General features: G+C 29.7%; 1 protein-coding gene across 1 annotated transcript; it reads right to left on the minus strand.

The window, feature by feature from the left end:
- Nucleotides 1-7,700: 7,700 nt before the first annotated feature.
- LOC7476296 (peroxiredoxin-2-like) lies at nt 7,701-9,004 on the minus strand. Its single transcript, XM_002324969.3, has 3 exons — nt 8,723-9,004; nt 8,568-8,647; nt 7,701-8,075 (listed from the first exon to the last, which is right to left on the minus strand). Exons 1-3 carry the CDS (start codon nt 8,875-8,877, stop codon nt 7,822-7,824), a joined length of 489 nt encoding a protein of 162 aa, XP_002325005.1. The 5' UTR covers nt 8,878-9,004; the 3' UTR covers nt 7,701-7,821.
- Nucleotides 9,005-20,431: the final 11,427 nt, after the last annotated feature.

Below are 20,431 nucleotides of genomic sequence, written 5' to 3' on the forward strand. Positions count from 1 at the left end.
AATAAAATTGCTGGACTTAAATTCGAGTCTGATAGTCTTAGGCAGTGTTTGGAAACGCGGTTCAACCTGCGTTCCCAAAAAAATTGAATTTGTTTTTGTTAAAATTTAATATGGTTTGTACGTTTTAGATCGTTTTGATGTGCTGATGTCAAAAATGATTTTTAAAAAATAAAAAAAATCATTGGAATGTATTTTAACACGAAAAATTATTTGAAAAGCACCCGCAACCACATTACCAAACACGCTCATAAAGCTTTAGAAAGAACGATGAATATTTGAGGCAGGTAGTAAAAATACAAGCCTTCAAGTGAAAAAAACAACTCTCTGTTCTTTATGTGCCATCGCATAATATAAAAGAGAAAATCAAGTCTCGGTAACATCAACTCGAGAGCATGCAAGAAAACAACAACGAGAAAAACAGAGCAGTAGCCAGCGTTTCTGTAGCAGTGTTTGTTTTTTTCATGGCGCTTAGCTTTTTTAATTTTTTTTAGTTAAATTTTTTAAAAATATTTTTTTTATTGGTTTAATACATTAATATAAAAAATAATTTTTTAAAAATAACTGTCATTTTAATTTCCAACATAATCTTAGAAAGTGTTTGGAAACATGCTAACCTTGCATCTTTAAAATCTTGAATTTTTTTTTTAAGATTAATTTTTGTTATATTTTTAGATAATGTATTGTTATCAACTTAAAAATAATTTTAAAAAATAAAAAGAATTATTTAAATATATTTTTAAATAAAAAATATTTTATAAAATAATTATTAGCAAAGACATAAACAGTCAACTAGTCGCTAGCTAAAAAACAGTACAAGTGTTTAAAAATTGTTTTCTTTCCCGACAATTGAAATGCGACCGTTAGGTAATATTGGACTGATAAATATATAATACAAATGCAAGGACTAGTGGGGTAGTGGTCCTTTCATGCATTGCCGTCCGTCTATTAGATTTAGGCAGTGTTTGTTAGTAGTTATTTTAAAAAATATATAAAAAATAATGTTATTTTATATTTTAAAATTTATTTTTAATATCAATATATTAAACATTAAAAATATTAAAAAAATTCCAAATAAAATAATAAAAAATCATAAAATATAGTTTCAACAAAGAGTACCATCCCTAGTATTTGTTCAATAAATATTTGCAGCAGGTTCTAAATCATTCATATTTATGAATAATTTATCATTATATTTTATTTATTTTTACATTTTAAAAGTGTTTTTTAAAAAATTTAATTTAATTTATATTTTTTTCATTACTTTAAATTAATTTTATTTTGGTGTTTTCAAATCATTTTAATGTGCTGATATCAAAAATAATTTTTAAAAAATAAAAAAATATTATTTTGATGCATTTTCAAGTGAAAAACACTTTGAAAAGCAATCAAAAATATATAAATCATTCATAATTAAAGCTTGTTTGTTTTATTAAAAAATTTTAAAAAATATATATTAATTTTTGTTTTAAATTATTATTTTATTTTTAATATATTTTCAAACAAAAAATATTTTAAAAAATAACTCTCATAATAATACCAAACATGCTGTTAGTGTAGACTCAACAACTGATTTTGATTAATTTTTTATTTTAGCACAAGTAAGTTGATTATAAATTTACAGAAAATCATTCCACGATTAATCACCGAACACGCGATTAATTACTTGTCTAATGCAATCCCAAAACGAGTGCACTTTTAAATAACCTCTTTCATTACAGTCGCTTTAATTTAAAAGTTTAAAGCTGAAATTGTCCTCGTGAATTGTAAAAGAATCTGTAAAATGAACGAAAGTTTAAATAAAGTTCTCCAAAAAAGAACAAAAATGATAAATTGAATCATTTATGTCCCCACTTCATTGTGAACACTTCTTTTACTCTCACATTACCATTAAAATCATAAAATAAATTAAAAGTGCTAGCTAATTCACTGTTGCAGCTGTTGAAGAGATATTTAAAGTGTCCATTTGGTGCCGTGGTTCCACCTATTTTTTAAGAAAATTTCAATTTCTTTTTAAATTAATTTTTTAGTGTTTTTAGATTGTTTTGATGTGTAGATTTCATAAATAAATTTTAAAAAATAAAAAAAATTATTTAATATATTTTCAAGCGAAAAGCACTTTGAAAAGTAATAGTTAGCACACTATTAAACACTACATTATATTGTGGATTGCGACAATACATCTACAATGCAAAAATTATTATTCGTTAAGGATGTAAAAATACAATTTGATCTTTTTTTTTATTATTTGTCATTGTAGTTTTAAATATTTATATTTCAATCCTACACTTTAATTTTACTAAGTTCCAATATTTGAATACTAAAAAAAAGAAGAGAGTTTTTAGTTAATCATTTAAAAGAACGTCAATCTTTACATGGAAGCGAATCATCATGAAAAACATTCAATGGAGGTGATTTGAATCTCTAATCATACTGGAAAAGTGGATAAGGGATTAAAAATACTTTTTTATTTTATTTAATTTTAAATTTTTATATCGACTAGAAAATGTTTTGAGATTGTAAATGAGGTTATCGAACTTCTTATAATTTTGTTTAGGTAAAAATGTGTGAAAAATCAAGGTTTTTGAATCCAAATACCTTGAAACCTGATTTTGTTTTTTAATTATTAGAGATGAATGAAATTTATTACAGTGGATGACATGTCATCTTCACGTTGTACATTGGACATGCCAAGGTTTTTTGTGGCCAGGCACGCAGACATTAACAATCTAGACCCATACACGCCTAGCTTCTCTTTGCCCTTCTCTTCTTGTTTTTTGTTTAATTTTTTTACATCTTAAAATAAAATCCTTTTAAAATAAAAAAATATAATAATAATTAAAAAAATATTTAATTATTCCAAAGTTGTAAATAAAATTAGAAATTTTTATAATTATATTTGCAATTTTTTATAATTATATATGAAAATAGTATGCATAATATTTGAAAAAACACGCATCAACATTCAATGAGAATAAAATATATTTTTTATTTAATTTATTATTCTTTTATTTTCTTACACATTTGCATAAAAATTGGTTCACAAATCATGATAAGTTTTTATATAAAAACTGTGCTTTTAATAAAAAATACTCTTATAAAAATAAAAATAAATAAAGAAATAAAAAGAAACATTGAATAAAGAAATACATTTTTCCTCTTAAATATAATTCTTTTGAATTCTTATAAGATTTTATTTTAATTGATTTAATACTTTATTAAAGAGAAATTATTGTTTATAAAATATTCATGGTTTTGTAAAAAAGGAAAATTGCAGATTTTTTTTATTCTTACTCAGAATTGAAACCATTAAAATTCTTTTCACATATTTTTTTTAATTGCTGCAAATTTAAATAAAAATTATTTAAAAATGGTCGAGTGAAAAAAAACCTATTATTATATTATTATACATTATATTATTATTATTATTGTTATTATTATTATATATAATATTAAAATGTGTGGTATTTTTACTATTCACAAAAACACTTTTCACCTTCTTACATTTTATTATGGATTACAATAGTGCAATTTAAAAAAAATTAATTTGGTCCTTAAAACGTTTTTTGCACAATTGATCTCTTTTGATACTAAATTGTGAGTTAAAGTGAAAAAAACGAATAACATATGTGGCATATTAAAAATTTATATAAAAAATTCATTTAAGTCTCCCATCTTTTTTAACTATTAGATGACCGGTCCCTCAAAATTTACAAAATTTAATTTTGATCTCAAACTTTATTTTACTCATTTTCAGTTATTTTTTGGTTAGAGGAGAGAGGAGGTAGTCGTATTCTAATTTAGTGAGAGAAAGTACCCATTGGTAAGGAATCTAACCACCAAAACGATTTTTTTTATGTTAAATGATTCCATATGATGAGGGGAGTTAAGATTATATGTTTTTTTTTACCTTGAAAATACATAAAAATCATATCTGAGCTCAGAAAGTTTTTTTTTTCGGGTGGTTTTTTTATATTTTTCGTGACTATGGATTAATTTAACAAGGTTTCTAGGGTGTTTCTTAGGTGTTTTGAGGGAAAATAGGTTAAAAAGGAGTTTTTGAATAAAAAACAAATGACTTTATTTTTCCGACCACCATAATAGCTGGATTCTAGGATGAATAGACAACGTGTTGTCTGTTGATATAGGTGACATGTCAAGTTTTTTTTCCTGATGCATGGTATGGATGACGCGTCATCTAATCCATTAAATTTTTTAAAAAAATAGGCCGTAAAATTTAAAAAATATATAGGCCCGCACGCGGGGCGTTGCCTGATTGGGCTGGGCTCTAGGCTCGACTTACCAGGCTCAGCAATGCCTGACATGATTTTTTTTTTATATATAAATTTTGATTTTAAAAAAAATATAATGCATTAGCTGATATTTTTTCAAATTAATTTTGGGTTTATGTTTTAATTAGTTTGTGATAATTGGTGAGGTGTAGAGATAATAACTTGTAGAGACAAGTTGCCAAATGAACTTGTCAATTAATAAAGAGAAACACATTGCCTTTTGTGAATTCAATACTCATTAAGGATATTTTGGTTTGCCAAATGCATAGGTGAATAAGAAAAACTTTGATGGTCAACGAGGAAACACATTGCCTTTTGTACAACATAAGGTTTGAAGTATCCATATGAGCATGTTTTCAATGAAAAGGCTGAGCATGTAAATGGTAGATAACTTTTAACTAAACATCCACGAGATAGAGGAAATAAAAATTTAAACTTGAAGATGAATTATACAAATAAAAATTTTTTATTTTATTTTTACATAAAAAATAAAATAAAAATAAAATAAATAACAAGAAAAATAAATAGATGGTTGATACATATGAATTAATAATAAAATAATGCAATGTGGCTTTGGAAAAAGACGCGGACGCCTCTACAAATTTGTATAAATAGAAGGCATCACTTTAGATGAAAATAAAGGGGAAAAAAAAATTCTAAAAGATATAAGAGACTTCAAGCAAAGAAACTATTTTTTAAAAGCTCTTATGCCTTCTTCAACTACACTTGAAAGTATATGAACGAAACTCTGTTGGATCAAGGCTAAATGCCTTTATAGGAGTTTTTTAACAATACTTTCAAGATAAATCAATGATATTGTTCAAAGAATCAAATCACAAAATTTCATTCCGCAATTCATACCTAAACCCATGTTGTTGCAAATAACAAAATACATATTTTATTTTCTTTGAATATTAACAAGCAATTGTTTTTCAAAGCTTTGTATATTATGCTAATATATTCATAAAATTAAAATCATAAATCAAATAAAATCACAACAAAAATCACAAATCTTAATCCACTTTTCTATTATATTTAAAAGACAAAACAACCTCAATTCAACTCTCATCTCTAAAATGAATAAAATAAAATCAAATTTGATTTTTTTTTTTTTATGATTGCTAAGAAACTTTCTCTCTCATTTCTTAATATTTAAGAACTAAAACTTGATAAAAATAAAATTGAGAATCAAATTATAAAAATTTAATAGAATAGGAATCAAAATCCAATTTTTAAATTTTATCTTGTAAAATCAATGTTTAATTTAGGATTGAAATTTTCTATAACAAATCAAATACATGAAAGCATGTAAATCTAAATTGATCCCAACACATAAAACCATGCCAGCATAACTTGCAATGATGCTATTAAAAAAAAACCAAAGTGTAAAAAATATTCAAGAACTTAAAAGGAAAAAAGTGGTAATGAATAGTGACATGAACAATTAAATGTTAGAGAGTGCCAAACGTATAAATAGTAAAATGCCTATGTATTTTAGTTTTTTTTACTAGTTTTTTTCTCATTCGACACTTTTGGCCAATTTTTAAATCTTATTTTATTTAGTTTTTTTACAATTAAAATAGATAATTATATGAAAGATAATGATTTAAATTCTATACAAAGAAAATATATTTTACTAGATAATTTTGTTTTATTCATGTATTTTTTGTTTGAATAAACATATCTTTTTATTAGTAGCTGATTTTTAAATAAAAGGTAACGAGAATTAAAATAAAGGAACATTCATTAGAAAAAACTATCTATTGAATTATGTAAAAAAATATTACGACTTTAAAAGTAAGTTTTAATAAAAAAAATTTAAAAAATGCTTTTTTATATGTGATTGAAGAAAAAAAATTAATATTATAAAATCATGTAAAAATTATATTGAAAAATAACAAAAAAAATAATTAAATATCATTTTAATAATTTTATTTATGGTGTATTTTAATAAAAAAACAGTTTTGAAAAAAAAACATATAAAGGGCTATAGAAAAAACCCACATGCCTAGGCCCAGAAGGTTGGGTCTATGCACCTACATCAAAAGAAAGAAGGTCAGTCCCCGTGTTAGTGATCTTTTTTTTTTCTAAAGCGAATGACATATTGTTTATATTATTATTTTTTTAAAAAAATTAAACTTATTTTTGGATTCATAAACCTATTTTTTAATATTCTTTACCCAAAAACACTTAATAAATATTTTAAAAACTACATTAAATCTATTTGTAACCTCAAACACTCTTTAGTTGGTCAAAAGAGTCAAAATTAAATTAAATAAAAAAATATTTTCAAACTCCGATCTATTTTTTTTTGGGGTAGACTGAAAATTCTAAAATCACCTTAATGCTCCTCTCGTCAATATTAACTCAAGATTATTTTTTTATTATTGAAATGTGACAAACCAACCTTCTTCTCTCTCATCCTTTTTTTTTTAATGATTGTCTTTTATTTCTCAAATTTAAAAACATTAAATAAATAAAATTTAAAACCACATGGATCACAAATTCATAAATTGAATCTTTATCCACCAAAATGAAAAATATTTTTTTATTCTTAATTTGATAATTGTTTTGTATATTATAAGTGTAAATCCTATTCCATTCAACTATCCAATAATTCAATTTTCAATTTATATCTAATAATCTGAATCTGCAAGAATATACAGAGAAAAAAAATCAGTAACATACGCAAGGATAAAATTTAAAAACAAAAGAGTTTCATGACGAAGATTGAAAAAATAAATTAAAAACAACAGTGTTCATCAAACAAGTTAATTCAGGTAAATGCACAATGACATTCGCAATGAATTTGAACGGTAAAAAACGATAATTTTTTTTAATAGTATTTTCGCTCCATCAAAATTACTTTTTTTTGAACAAGAAGCCATATTTTTTTTTCTGATAAATTTTCGAGCCAGCTTGCGTGGATCTCAACTAATTCTACGGGCCTTGAAATTAACGACCATGTAAACCTTCGATGACCATCATATGAACAACCACATGGCTCTCGAATTTAAAATCACAGAAAAAACAAATTTCTTAATCAGCTAGCACATGATTAAGAAAAGCCATCTTAAAAAAAAAAAAGAAGAAGCCATCTTCGTCGATAGGGCCTTGGCCCCATGATTGCAGAGCAGGCTGCCATATTATTTGGAACCAAATGTTGACAAGTCTTTATCTAAAGAATTCACATCATCTCAAGCGCACGAAAAGCTCCTGCAAGCGGTCATCCTGTGCTTTACCACAACACAAGCTTAGAATTCCTATTCCTATTAATAATAAATTTGACTAGCAGCAAATTTGACTAGCAGCATGATGCTGACATCTACAGAATCTCCACCTAACTTCACAGTTCAACTCTAATAAATGTTGTTAATTAAAAGAAGAAGAAGCTGTAGCTCGAAAATAACATTATATAGGAAAAATAAATATCCTCCTTTATTCCCAACATCATCTCATATCAAGTTCATGACATTCTTTGCGTCCAGAAACTAAAAGGCTCAATGGCCCAGAAACAAACAAGAAGGGAAATTCAAAGATCCTTGAGGATATCATCGGCACTGGACACAGTGAATTCTCCACCCCCTTCAATATTTGCAGCTTTCACCTTAAGGTCATCAACCAAGAGAGCAAACCTCCTAGAACGTGTGCCAAGCCCTTTCTCTTGCAGGTCAAGCTCAAGGCCGAGAGCATGGGTGTACGTTGCAGACCCATCAGCTAAGAATTTGACATGCTTATTCTCAGGGTAAGATTTGGCCCATGCCTTCATCACAAAGGGGTCGTTGACTACAAATGAATAAGAAACCAAAACTCAAAAAACACGGAAACCAATCACTTTCTTTTATTCTTTTAGTTTTCTAAACCTGTAATTAGTCTGAATTCCAACAGAATATAACAGATCCAGCTGATAAGTTACATACATATTATTTACGCCAACCAAAACAAGAGATGCAGACTTAAGAACAATGCGAGTTGAAGTAAGGCCGCACACATTTTAGTTTTTCCTCCAACACGAATACCAGTAGCAGATTAGGTGTTTCGGACAGATTCCCAAATTAGAAAAAAACAGAACCAGCATTTCGAGCAGCTTTGCTCTTCCTTCCAATTTCAATTAGAACAACTGGTCAACTTAGATACAAAAACTTAACCCAGATTACATTAATTCGCAACAAATGGTGAAACCCTAGTTGCTGTACAGATTTTTAATCAAAATGACGCAAAAATAAGAAAATCAAATTAATTAAAAAAATAGATCCCCAAATGGAAATGACGACGTACCGCTGATGCACAAAATTTCAGTAACGCCCTTTGATTTTAACTCCCCTGCTTTCTCGATAAACCCCGGCACATGCTTCAAGCTACAAATCACCAAACAACAAAATGAATCATGTATATACTTAAATCGGAACCATAAAAATAATAACTCTGTTTACCTGCAGGTGGGGGTGAAGGCACCGGGAACACCAAAGAGGATGACCTTTTTACCGGCAACTAGAGAGTGTACGGACACTTCCTGGAGCTGATCTTGCTCGTCGAAATAAGCGAGCTTTCCATCAGGCAAGACATCACCAACAGCGATCGGGGCCATATCGAATCGACGGTATTGTTTTCGTTACTGTTACCGTGTGATCGAGTGAGGGTTTATGAGCAAAAGGTTAGATAATTTGGCTGTGTATTTATAGTGTTTATTACATTTAAGGGAATTGAGAAAATTTTTGGGGTCCGGTGTTATACGAGTGGCACGTGGGTGGGTGGCCGCTCTTGTAATTATCTTGGCATGGCCGTGCTTGCCAAGTGGACGACTATCTTGGTCTATGCGATCAGAGTTACGAGATTGCCATTCCTTCTTGTTTGACCTGTCATTCCAGTCTAATCTCTCCCTCCCTCTATTTTCTCTTTTCTTGTTCGATCGGTCGCATGGAGCGGAGGCTTTACTCTGGCCAGGGGTGAAGATTATCTCAGGCAAAGTCAACTCTACAATACGACGAAACCCGGCGGTCGTTACGGATTATTGAAAGTCAGTCGTTCGTTATTATAATATAATTACAGTAGCATAAAATATTTCACGGAAAAATTAATTAATAAAAAATATTTTATAGTTAATTTATAATTTAAAAAGTAAGTTTGTTAGATATTTTAGGAGTAATAATTAACTTATAATAATATCTAACTATTTTAATTACCAACACTATTATCTCATCTTTCTTTTTTACTATCTTCTTTTTTATCACCACTGTTACCATCTTACCACCACTTTCCCTTCCACTATTTTAAACAATTTTTACCTTAAAATATTTTCAAACTAAAAAAATCTAAAAAATATTTATTTAAATTAATTGATCAAAATTCTTCAGTTTTAATTGAACATTATAAATTTTTAAAATAATTGAAATTAAAGAGAAATTAGTTGTAATAGAAGAAATTAAAATATCAAGAATCAAAGTTGTCAAGTTAGCATAATTTGGGAGGTTTCATTAATTCAATTAGAAACTTAATTTAATAAATTTATGACTTTATAGCTGATTTTAACTTTAATTTAAATGTTTTACGGATCCAGGGGCCATATTGGAAAATCATAGAAGTTTAAGGGTTTATTTAATTTCATTCAAGGACTCAAATGAAAGATTTTATTAATTTGGCTTCGATATTGCATCCTTTGGATAATTAAAACTTCAGGTCAGGAAGATTAAAAATGAAAAAGCGCTGACAGTCAAGGACCAACTTGAACTTTGTCAGTGCCAAATGATGTCGTTTGAAGCTTTGATATATATACCCTCAACCTCTCTGTCTTCTTCTTCTTCTTCTTCAGGGACCAAAACCAGAAACTCCAGCTACCAGCCCCAAGGAAAGATGTGATAAAAGGTGGAAACTAAAAAGATGCTCGAACAATAGCTGAAAATGAAAGAGAGGATTATAAAAGTAAGGTTGAGCATTGGGAAGAGATCGAACTGCGTGCCCATACAGAATTGACAGACAAAGTAGAAGAGCTGGAATGACAGAAGACCTAACTTGTAATTAACATCAAAGCTAAGTTAGAAAAGCTTAAGAAATGGATAGTTGGGCTGTACCTTCGCATCAAAGAACTTTAGATTGAGTTGTTTGCTAGAGAAATTGAGATTGAAAGGCAAAGTTCTAGAGTAACTGAAGCAGAAAAGGAACTTGAAAGATCGAATGAAAGAAATGATGGAGGTGCAAGATCTATACCAGAAGAAGGTGGATAGCTTGAGTATAAACAACGATGCCTTGCTCCGTTCCAATCATACTATCTCCACTACCTTGAAAGCTCGCACTATATAACTCATGAGTTTCCTCTTTGAACTTTTCTCTTAATTATTTACCACTTCTAATCAGATATCCATGCATAAAATATTATATATCTCCAAGAAGAACAAACTCAATAAATTTGGCTTCATTAGAGTGGGCAAAAAATTGAGTATATTATTTTTTCTTTCCTTTTTGTCATATTTGACAAATTCATTCTATTATAATATAAACTATAACTATTACACCTCACTTAACTTGATAGGTTGGCTCATAACTTATTAACTCGAAGTCTAGCCTGAACTGAGTTTTATTTTAAATCAATTTAAAAGCTGATTTAATAAAACTTTATCAACTCGATTGACCGGTGAACTCCAAAGGTTATTTTTTAATTTTTTTTAAAATATGTCTTTTTATTTTAATAAATAAAACAACATCATTTTAGGATAGACTTAACAAACTTATGACTTAAAATGGGTTTCATTTCAAACTGATTTGAAGATTGATTCAATTAAACATGTTGACGTAGCCAAACCTAAGTGAGACCGAGCCGGGTCAATTTCAATAATTTATTTTAATTTTTTTTCTAAAACAATGTTATATCATTAAAAAATGGTTGAAAAAACATCGTTAAGTTCTTGATTCGAGTTTACCTAGCAAATCTACGCTTTATGTATTATTTTTTTTTATCTTAAATGTTCTAATTCAATCGAAATGAGTTTCTAGTTGAGTATTATATATTAGTTTACATCCCACGTTATGATGTAAATTAACCTATATATTTTTTGAATGTAGGAAAAAAAGATCTAAGTTGTGGGGAACTCTCTGACATAATCCTCTCAATATATACACACACACTAGTTATTTAACCTGCGTATCGCTGTTGATCATAATTTTTTTTTAAAATCCTAGATATGTAGGTTATTTTCTAAAAAAATTTAAAGTATAAATAAAAAAATCCAAACAAATATCTAATCAAATAAACTGATAATCATATATGTAAGTAAAAAAAAAAGTTGTTAACAATAACCAAAAGAAAAACTAAAAAAATTAAGAGATAGATGTAAATCAATATATTTAATATTGCAATATGAGTCATTTACATGGTTGTGTTTCATGAATTTATTTATGAAAATCAATCCATAACAAAAATCGACACACGTAAAATTTATTGAATAAAATAAAAGGAAAACATTTCGTGTAAGGCTGCACATATTAATTTTTTTTATAAAAAATAATTGTTTTTATTTTTAAAAATAAGTTTAATTTATATAAAATATAAAAAAAATATAGATGAACCACATTAACCTCATAAAAAAATTAAACACACTTTATATAATTAAAAAATAATTGTTATTTTAAAAAGGCTAAATAAGCAAAAAAAAAAAATCACAGAGAAAGGGTGCTAATTAAAACACAAATGAAAAAATCATTTTGAAGAGGTCATGTGTTATGGGCCCATTAAGAAAAGCCCTGTGTGCTAGCCTTTTTTCCCTTCTGTTTTCCAAAGTGAATGGGCCAGATAACTACTGTCAAAATAAAAAAAAAACGCGTCGTTTGTTAATCCTAAAATCCGGCCATCGGTGTGGTCGAGAAAACAGGGTTGTTTTTTACCCAAAAACTCATTTTGATTCAAAACACTTGAAAAACACCCTAGAAACCTTCTTAAATCGATTCATGACCTCTAAAAATGCAAAAACCCAAAATTAAAAGACTTCCCGAGCTCAGAAATTTTTATATAGGTGTTTTCAAGCTAAAAAAAACACCTAATCTTAATCTCCCTTTATATAAAATATTTTGACATAAAAGTAGACTTTTTTTGGTGGCTTAAATTTTCCCCAATGATAATTTTCTTTCTGGAAGCCAGAATACAACAATTTCTTCTCTCTCTTTCACCAAAAAAGAATTAGAAAAGAGAAAAATAAAGTTTGGTAACAAAATATTTGTTTTTAAAATTACAGGGACCAATCACCTAATATATATAAAAATAAGGGATGAAAGTGAAATTTTAAAACAAATTTCAAAGCCACCATTTATGTTACCCGTGTTTTTCACTTCAGTTCTTCACTTTCAATTCAACCCTCACCCCCTAAAAAACATGCAATTGTTTTTTAATTTAAGCTGATAAGGACTCAATTGTGCAAATAAAAAGTTTGAGAATCAAATTAATTTTTAAAAAAAATCTTACTATTATAATTCAAAATGAAATAGGCTTTTACAGTAAAAGAAAAAAAACACACTTTTTAACACACACACACACACACGAAAACTAGCTTCGTTTTGAATTCAACATTGTAGAAAGACGGGAGATCGTGTTGAAGTCAAAATAATGTTCATTTAACTAGATGTATTTTAAGACCACTTCGAACTAATTCCCAAAGCTTGGTCAGACGTTTGTGTCGTTAACTTGTTTTATGGTTTTTGGAACTATCCACAACTACTAATGACCATGAACAGATTGTGCGTCTTGAACGGGCTGGTCAATGCCGTCGACATTTTTAGGTCTTTTTTTTTTTTAAATTTTTTTTATTCTTACCATCATTTAATTTGAAGGTGATTTTATTATTGATAAATTTACTGATAAATAAAAAATTACTAATTACTGATAAATTTTTTATTGATAAATATTTTTATTTGTAAAACTATCGGTAAAAATAATTTTAATGGATTGAGAATATAAATATCAATAAAAAGTTTTGACAATAAATCTAAAATTTCTGATAACGAGTTATATAAATCATATAAAACATCTGTTTATAAACAAAAATGTATCTCTTACTTTTATGAGAAATAAGCTAAATCAAGACGTAAGTGTTCATGTAAGCAGTGTTTTAAGACCCGGCCCGGCCCGGCGGGTCAACTTGGGACCCGGCCGACCCGGGCCTGTGGCCGGGTCGGGTCTAAGCAAAAAACAGGCTGGGAATTGGCGCGACCAGACCCGGTCGACCCGGAGGGTGGACCCGGGACCCGGCCGACCCGGCCAAACCCGGCTGAGACCCGGGTTTATTTTTTTTTATATTCTTATGCCCGAAACGACGTCGTTTTGGCCTTTTACAATTAAAATGCCAAAACGACAAGAGCAGAGAGACGAATCACGAGCATTGCAGAGCAGAGAAGTGAGAAGAAGACCTAATTAATTTCAAGAATTTGTCAAACCCATTTCACTCTCAGTCGTGAAGAAGAGTAGATGAGCAGAAGAATCTTGAATCATTGATCGCCGTTTCAATTCTGAGCATAAGGTTAGATGAGTTTTTAATTATTTCTTTCTTCTTTCGCCTTTCGCTCTGTTTCATCTTCTTCCCTCTGTTGAAATTGCAGGAGAGTATAACAGTGGCATCGATTCTTCCCTCTGTTCAATCTGTTGACCCATCGATTCTTCCCTCTGTTCCCTCTGTTGACCCATCGGTTCTTCCTACCGATTGACCCATCGGTTCTTCCCACAGGTATGTATCTCTGCTCTTTTATTTTTCTAAAAACCAGCAGCTCAAATGTAACTGATAGTATGAATTTAGGTTTAAGCCATGAGAAAGAATTTAGCTGATAGTAATCAATGGTTTCAATTGGGTTTTGAGGAAGCATTTTAGTAGGGCTGTTGTTTAAATTGCCTCAAGATTGTTGGTGAAGATAATTGTGTAAAAAATGAGTTATTTCCTTGATTTTTGCAAGGCATACTCTCATTTTCGGATGTAAAATTGGGTTGTGAGGTCAGGATCCTGGTATGGCACAAACTTTTTCACCTATCATCACCACCATCTCTACCTGTGATTGTTTTATCAGAAGGAGATGGTGACATGAATGGGAGATTGAGGGGTGGTCTGATTTTCATTGCGCGCTGAGACTTTGTAGAAGCGTTGTAAAGGCATTATTAGTTCTTATCACCAATAAAAATGGTCATAAGATGGAAGCACAAGTCCTAAGGAGCAAGTTTTATAAGGACCCTTTGGGAGGCTAATGATTTTGCTCTTTATGGGAGAAGAATCTCTCAGCTTTGAAGGTTGTAAGAGAAAGGTCAGTAGTCTTTGCACGCCCATGAAGGATGCAGGGTTCGTTACATGATTAGAGCTGGTGCCAAGAAGGAATGAATTGTGCACTCAAATCCCTCTTCAGAGTTTTAGTGTGATATTGGGAAATGTTAATTACTTTTTTCTTGTCATCTTGAAATATTGACCAGTATGGGATCATCTTACATTTCAGACCAAATTTTGCTGACTTTTGTGAAACTGCTTTATTTATCTTCAAATTTTCTATGCTTTCGTGATCACATTCATACAACAAGTAATTCCGTATGCCATGTAGTTTTTGCATGTCAACAAACCAATTTGTTATGATTGTGCACGTATATATGCTTAGACACTGATGAATTTAAGAAATGTTCACTTTTATTTCTGCTGGGGTTTTCGTTCAAATTTCAAATGAGAAGTTCCTCAAATTTTACACTAAATATTTGCGAGGCAGCTGATTTTGATTTGACTGGGCAACTTGTATGGCCTGGTGCCCTGCTTTTGAATGATTATCTTGCAAAAAATGCTGAGATGCTTCAAGGATGTTCTATTATTGAGCTGGGCTCTGGTGTAGGTGAGTGATAAGTCTAAGCTATTTTTTCTTTCCTTCTTTTTTTTTGAAATTCCTATTTGTGCTTCATAATTTACTGATTCTGGGAAACCAAGTTATTGCAAACAAGTTGAATCTATATTCTTGTTTGAAACCAAAGTATCGCTAACAAGACAGGAGCTATGCCCCTTGTTGATTTTCTAGACAAATCAAATTGAGAGAGGCTTTGCAATTAATTGATAGATTGGCCCTTCTAGACATTCATTTTTTTTTTTGGCTGACCCGGGTCAACCCATCTAACCCGTAACCCGATCACTGGACCGGGTCGATGACCGGGTCGGGTTTTAAAACTATGCATGTAAGGAGTGCGCATGATAAGGACAAATGAAATGAAATAAAATAAAATAAAATAAAATAAAATTGAGGTAACATATAAAATCATCATGAATGATAAAAAAATATTATAAAAGAGTCACTAGTAATAAATTGTGCATAAAAATAAAAAATAAAAAAGGACAAGGATCCAAAACAATAGGAATAATTTTTTTTATGGTTATAAGAGGGAATTATCTATAAACAATTCCCAATTGTCAGAAGAAATGTCGGCCAGTAGAGAGGCCAACCAAAAACGCAAAAGAATAGTGCAGCAACGGCAATGATGAACCAAATCGTGCGACGGACAACCCTCCTGTGGTCTAAACTGAATTGAATTTAAAGAAGAAGATGGCCCCAGTTGGTCAAGAAAGAAACAAAAAAGAGAGAGAAGAGAAGGAAGCAGCAACAAATGGCAGAGAAGACCAAGATAATTAAAAATTTAACAGCCACTCCATTTAACAGCTACCTAAAAAAAAAAAACCGATTATAACCTACTAGTCACATGTGTTCTTTAGAAAAGCATGTGATCTGAGTTTGACGTGGTTAAGAGATCAATTTCAATTTCAATTTCAAGCATGTGTTCTTCAGATTTGATTTGAATTTCTTTTGAAAAATTAAATTAAAAGAAAAATATTTAAAATATTAATATTTTTATAAAAAAATTAAGAAACAATTCATATGAATATATCCTATACATGTTGACGAAGTTTAAAAATTTATTTTAAAAGATTTTTTATTCTATGTTGGAAATATATTATGTTATCATTTTAAGTTAAAATGTTTTTTATTCTATATTGAAAAAACATAACTTTTTTCTTGTGAACATAAGTATATATACTAAAGGGCTTCAAATTCCACATTAAAAAGATAATTTTTTCTTGGGAATATAAAATATATATACTAAAGGGTTTTAAATCCCACATTGAAAAAATAAAACATTCTTCTAGTACGTATTTATGTAATAAAGCTTGAAAAAGGTTAATAACCAACTAAAAAAATATATAAAAAATGTCTCTTTGGCTAGGAGAAAAAATACATTTGAAAAAAAAAAACAGTTTCTACCGGGTTTTGCCAAGTTGCCCAGGTCACAGGTCGACTCGACGGATTGACTGGGTTTGATCTCTTTTTTTGCTCTTGCCAGTTTTTCACCTTATTCGGATCGGTCCAGCCACCAGGTTGACCAGGCTCCAGGTCGACCTGCCGGGTTAGTCCGAGTTTAATAACTTTATAAAGTAGAACTTGAAGGGACTAGAAATAATTAAATATTATATAAATATACTATAAACATATATATGTAATGAAAGAATATATTTGAGATTGTTTAATTATATAAAGATAGGTTAAGTTAATTTATCCTATTTTATAAGATAATTACTCTTTAATATCCAAAGTTTTTTATTTTTATTTTTTATTGTAGTCTCTTTATGTGTTTAGTTCACAAGTTTTAAGATAATTATCTTTTAATGTGGATTTTATCTTTATTTTTAGTAGGTTTAATTCGTTACATTTGAAATTATAGACAGGAAATACATATATTTTCCTTTTTCTTTTTCTTTTTTCTATCGTGAACACGCAATGTATTTCCCATTTTGTATTAATGGACAACTCAGTTTCGATCTTCTCCAATAGTGATGAATTCTTCATTATTGTTTATGTTAAAAATTATTGCATATTCAAGAATTCTCTAGAAAATGTTGAAAATATCTAATCACTATAATATATTATAGCATTATACTGGTTAAAGAAATACTACACATTTATAGAGATTTCTTTTTAAGAAACTTCGATCATCATATAATACAAATCTGAAAAATTGGTATAAAAGCTTTTGTTCAAAATTCAAACTCAACATTTGATATAAAAACCTGGCAATCAAGGGAGTCGTGTTAGAACTACGAGGTTAAGTATCTATTAGATCCTAACCATTTCGAGCGTCATATTAGAGCTATAAAATCTAAGAGCTTCACTAATAAAAGGAACACATTAGAGTTGGCGGCCAAGGACTATACTAGAGTTGCTGATGCGGACCTCTTGTCCCCCAAACAAAATAGGTCCATATTTTAAATTCCAAGTTAATGTAACTAAACTAGTAATTAAGTAATATAAGTTCAATAATAAAATAAACTTTTAAATAATGTCTAATAAACCAGAACAAAAATAAATTAAAAAAATAATTACTCAACGTTAAATAAATAAATAAAATAGAATAATAAAAACAAAGTCTTCATGCTAAAGTTTCTCCATGTAGCCTGAATTTCTAGTTTTTATATATTCTTAACAAATTTCAGTCATGACTTCAAACACATCGTTCTTTTTTATCTGGATGAATTACCGAGCCTACCATATATGGTTGGAAAGCTTGAGATGTCTAATTTCCAGCCCAGCTTCAATCATATCAAAATTGCACTTGTAGCTCTAAATATATCCTAAACAGTACACGAAGATCTAATCTAATAGATTTGAAAAGATTCATCTAGCAGCTTTTATCATCCTATATACAAATCTCAACAACTAGTATATAATGTAATATTGGGCCTTCAATGACATTTGTATTCTCTAGCTTACTGCACATATAGTAGTTTTATAAAGTTGCAAAGTTGGCAGTAGCATAAGAAAATTCTTTAATAAAAAGATTTAGTACGTGAAATTATGATCATCTACAGACCGATAATTGAATTTGAATATTTCTAAAGTTTAGGCTGCTAGCCATGCTCAAACGTTTGTGTTGTTTGTAGGTTGGCTTCGAAGTGGGGACTATGAGGCCTAATTCTCAATTATATATGATATATATAAGAGCCTAAAATATTGTTTGCTCTAGCTAAAAGGATGAGTACAACTCGGAATCCTTTTTTTGCCTAAATGATCTTTTTATAATTTTCTTATGGAATTTTTTTGTTATACATAAAAAGTAAATATAGGATATTGATTTTGTTTTCGTTAAGAAAATGTGATTCTGTTCTTTCTTTTTTAGGATGTACGTAACTATCTTCTAATTTCATATAAATATCTTTCATTACTCAATTTAATAAAGAAAACATTAATTTCTCATGGATATTATCTCTAAATGCAACCCTCAAAGCCATGTTTGATAGGATTTAAGTAATCTAATATAAGATAATTTATTAGATTATTTTTGTTGTTAGTTGTAAAATCATATGGTAATTTAATGGATTTTTTTTCTATAATTTTCATTTAGTAACTCTAATTTATTAACAAAATTATTTTAGTCATAAATTATTAACAAAATTATGTTTCAGGTCTTGAATTTTTGAAAGATATATATTTTGTAGCTCTTCGGAGGAAATTATGGCATGTCCTCTGGAAAAACATAAAAAAATTCCTTTACCATGAGAAAAATTGACAACTCAACAATATCAATTTTTAGAGTATCACATAAGTGAGGTAAGCCACACACCCTTTCCTCATTATCTTCCTAGCAGTCATAACCGAAATTATACAATTCAGTATGACATTTCTTTCTCCTGTGAATATTACTCTCCTAGCATTCAATCCTTGAAGGGTTACAGTTTTTACAAAACAATTCATTTTGAGCCTCATATATGCCTAACCACTTCATTCCTAATATTACTTCAAAGTCATGTAGCGGGGTATCAAATCTACTCTTATCTCACATCCATTAATTCTAGCTCTTACCCCTTTGTATACACGATCAATATCTACACTTTAACCTAAAGGGATATCAATTGTGAATTCTTTTTCTACTTTACTAAATTTCCCCCCAAGTTTTCCTATAATTTTACTTACTACAAATGAATATGTTGCACTGGGATTAATTAATGCATATACAAGCAAATAATTTAATTGTAGCATATCTGCCACCACTAGACTTGTGATGCCGAACAATCCCTCAGATGTCTTTGCTCACAATGAACATAGTGAGGATAAATGATGGTCTTCTATTCCAAAAACCCTCTAGTAGAACTAGCCTTTAGGTTCGATTGTCCTCTAGTCAACCCCTCACTTGTGCATTTGAGAGACCCAGCTAATGGTCATCTCTACCCAAAATTCCTTCATTTCTTGTTAAATTGACTGAACAGGCCTTTTTGCTCTTCTTCAAGAGGGGTGGTCTACCTGAGAAATCAATATCTTTTTTTCCCCCCCAAACATAGATAGATCCTATTGACCCTCACTCATACACGCCTCTAGAGCCTAAGTTGCCTCAATTAATTCTCTAGTTGCATATTGTAAGGCTATCAATCCTTGTTTTAGCTCATGTCTAAAACCTTCTCGTAACCTCTTTATCAAATACTACTCAGTAGGAATGTAATATGAACCAAACATAGAGAGATCTTGGAATCTCCACTCATACTCCAACACGAACATCTATCCCTGCTTCAGAGCCAAAAACTCTTGCTCTTTTATTTTACGGTAGTATCTAGAGTAAAATTTGTTCTTAAATTCCATCTTAAAGTCACCCCAAGATAACTCCTCAGTGGCTCTCCTCAATAATACATTCTCCCATCAAGATTGCACTCTATCCAAAAACAACTAGGTGGCACAACCCACTTGTAATCCCTTTGGCATTCTAATATGATTCAAGGTCTTCTTTACTTCTTGAATCTATATTCCTGCAGTCTTTGCATTTTGATCCCCCGAATAAGGCTTACAACCCATTTCTCTCATATTCTTAACTATCCAGACTAAAGTGAACATACTGTCTGTGGGTGTTGGAGTTGTAAGGGCTCCTAAGGCTGTTGCACTAAACATACCAACAACTACTACTCTAATAATATGTTTTAAGAAAACAGAGTCAATATGGGGAGTAGGGGTCCCCGTAGATGATATTGATGGGGGCAAAGTCGTCTGGCCCTGATAGTTTGAACCTTTTAGCTGTGATACTCTAGCTTGTCTAGATGCTATATCATCTTAGAGTCCAAATGACCCTCCATATCTGGATTGAAATGATGGTGCCAACACATGAGAAGTAGTATCCG

This window comes from Populus trichocarpa, chromosome 18, assembly GCF_000002775.5.
Source record: "Populus trichocarpa isolate Nisqually-1 chromosome 18, P.trichocarpa_v4.1, whole genome shotgun sequence".
In the NCBI taxonomy this organism is placed as follows: domain Eukaryota; kingdom Viridiplantae; phylum Streptophyta; class Magnoliopsida; order Malpighiales; family Salicaceae; genus Populus; species Populus trichocarpa.

What these genes read in the sequence shown, in the direction of transcription:
- LOC7476296 (XM_002324969.3), bottom strand. Translation starts at nt 8,877, where the DNA reads ATGGCCCCGATCGCTGTTGGTGATGTCTTGCCTGATGGAAAGCTCGCT. An exon ending in GCCTTCACCCCCACCTGCAG is followed by an intron (nt 8,648 to 8,722) that starts GTAAACAGAGTT and finishes GGTGATTTGTAG; the next exon opens with CTTGAAGCATGTGCCGGGGT. An exon ending in TGAAATTTTGTGCATCAGCG is followed by an intron (nt 8,076 to 8,567) that starts GTACGTCGTCAT and finishes ATTCATTTGTAG; the next exon opens with TCAACGACCCCTTTGTGATG.